The following is a 1,372-nucleotide window of genomic DNA, read 5'->3' on the forward strand; positions in this document are numbered from 1 at the left end:
GGGGAGGGGGGCGAGGAAGAGTGTGCGGTATGCCCGCGCGAGCGCGAGCGCAAGCCCATCGCCGTACCGGACAGTGCTGATGTCGAAGGGAGCCCAGCTGCCGTTGGACAGGCAGCGCTGGAGCTCATGGGCCTCGAGCTGGCCGGAGCGGTTGGAGTCGGCGGCCGAGAAGTAGCCCCAAAGCTGGTCGTGGAGGCTCATGGCAGGAGCGGGGTAGGGCTGGTGGTGGACAACGGGCGGGGGACCGTGGTGGTGGACAACGGTGGGGGGGCCATGGTGGTGGACGACAGTGGGGGGGGGAGCCGCGGCGTGGACGTGCACGGTGCGGGTGGGCGGGCGGTGGACGGTGACCTTGACAGAAGGGCGGAACATGGTTTCGAGAAAAGAAAAGGGAGGGGGAAACGAAACGGGGAAATGGACCTCTTTTCGTTGTGCTTCCAGGGCGTTGTTCCCTGGGCTCGGTGAACGGTGGCTCTTATATACGCTGCGCCCGGGCGGGGGAGCGAAGGTGGGGTCGGGGGGGGGGGGGGGGGGAGGGAGGGAGATCTCCCCCACGTCCCCGCCATCTGCGCCGCTCAGCAGGGGGGTCGCGCCCTGCCCCCTCCCGCTCACGACGCCGGGGACGGGAGAGGGCGAGAAAGAAAGAAAGAGTGGACGCCATTTGCCACCGGAGGACCGGGAACATGCCGGGCTCTCCTCTCGACACATGCCACCGGTTCCTCGCCGCAGGTTGCCACGGAGTCCGGGACGCCCGGAAGACCAAAGGGGCAAAGGGAGGCGACAAAAAGTGGCCCCCGGGCCCTCCGCCGCACAGCGACCACACAGGATGGGCAGCCGGGTGCAGAGGGGGGGGGGGAAGACGACGAACTTGCCGACCCACGACCGGGAGCCCGGAGGTGGAGGCACGCGACGGTGGGGGCGGGGCCGGGCCGACGCCGGACCGCCGGGTGGCCATCAAGCCGGACAGCGCTCGCGGGGGGGCCACCCATTGGCCAAGGAATAATATCCCCCCCTCCCCCCGCTCCCCGCGCCTCGGGCCAGGCGGGGTGAGTAAGCAGCGTCGGGGCGGGAGGGGCCCGGACGGGCAGCTGGCCGGGCCACTGGCAATGCGGCGGGGACTTGGCCAGTCGCGTCGGTCAACATGCATTCCAACCGAACCGCAGCCAGCCCTCGCTAACTGCCTCGCGCCAGGATGGAGCCCCAGCGCCAAGAGCAGGCAAAGCAACACAATAAGGGACGGACGGGGAAACGCCCGGGGGCGAGAACAGCAACGCCGCCGGCAGGATCGCCTCCCGGAAGGTCGCGCCCCCCTCTCGCATCAGCTGCACGGCCCTGCCTGCGCTCCCGTTGGGTCTCTCCTTCTCCCGGCGCG

The 1,372-nt window shown here is 70.2% G+C and overlaps 1 protein-coding gene across 1 annotated transcript in view; it reads right to left on the reverse strand.

Annotated features, from left to right (window-relative positions):
* H696_04755 (hypothetical protein) overlaps window positions 1-201 on the reverse strand; it is a gene marked incomplete at both ends in the record, with an annotated part of 879 nt that extends 678 nt beyond the window's left edge. The window contains one exon of the mRNA XM_009498618.1: window positions 73-201. Within this exon, the coding sequence (XP_009496893.1) occupies window positions 73-201 (129 nt within the window). The remainder of the gene's footprint in view (window positions 1-72) is intronic.
* Between the last annotated feature and the right edge of the window lie 1,171 nt (window positions 202-1,372).

This window comes from Fonticula alba (genome assembly GCF_000388065.1).
Source record: "Fonticula alba strain ATCC 38817 unplaced genomic scaffold supercont2.8, whole genome shotgun sequence".
NCBI classification, from domain to species: Eukaryota; order Rotosphaerida; family Fonticulaceae; genus Fonticula; species Fonticula alba.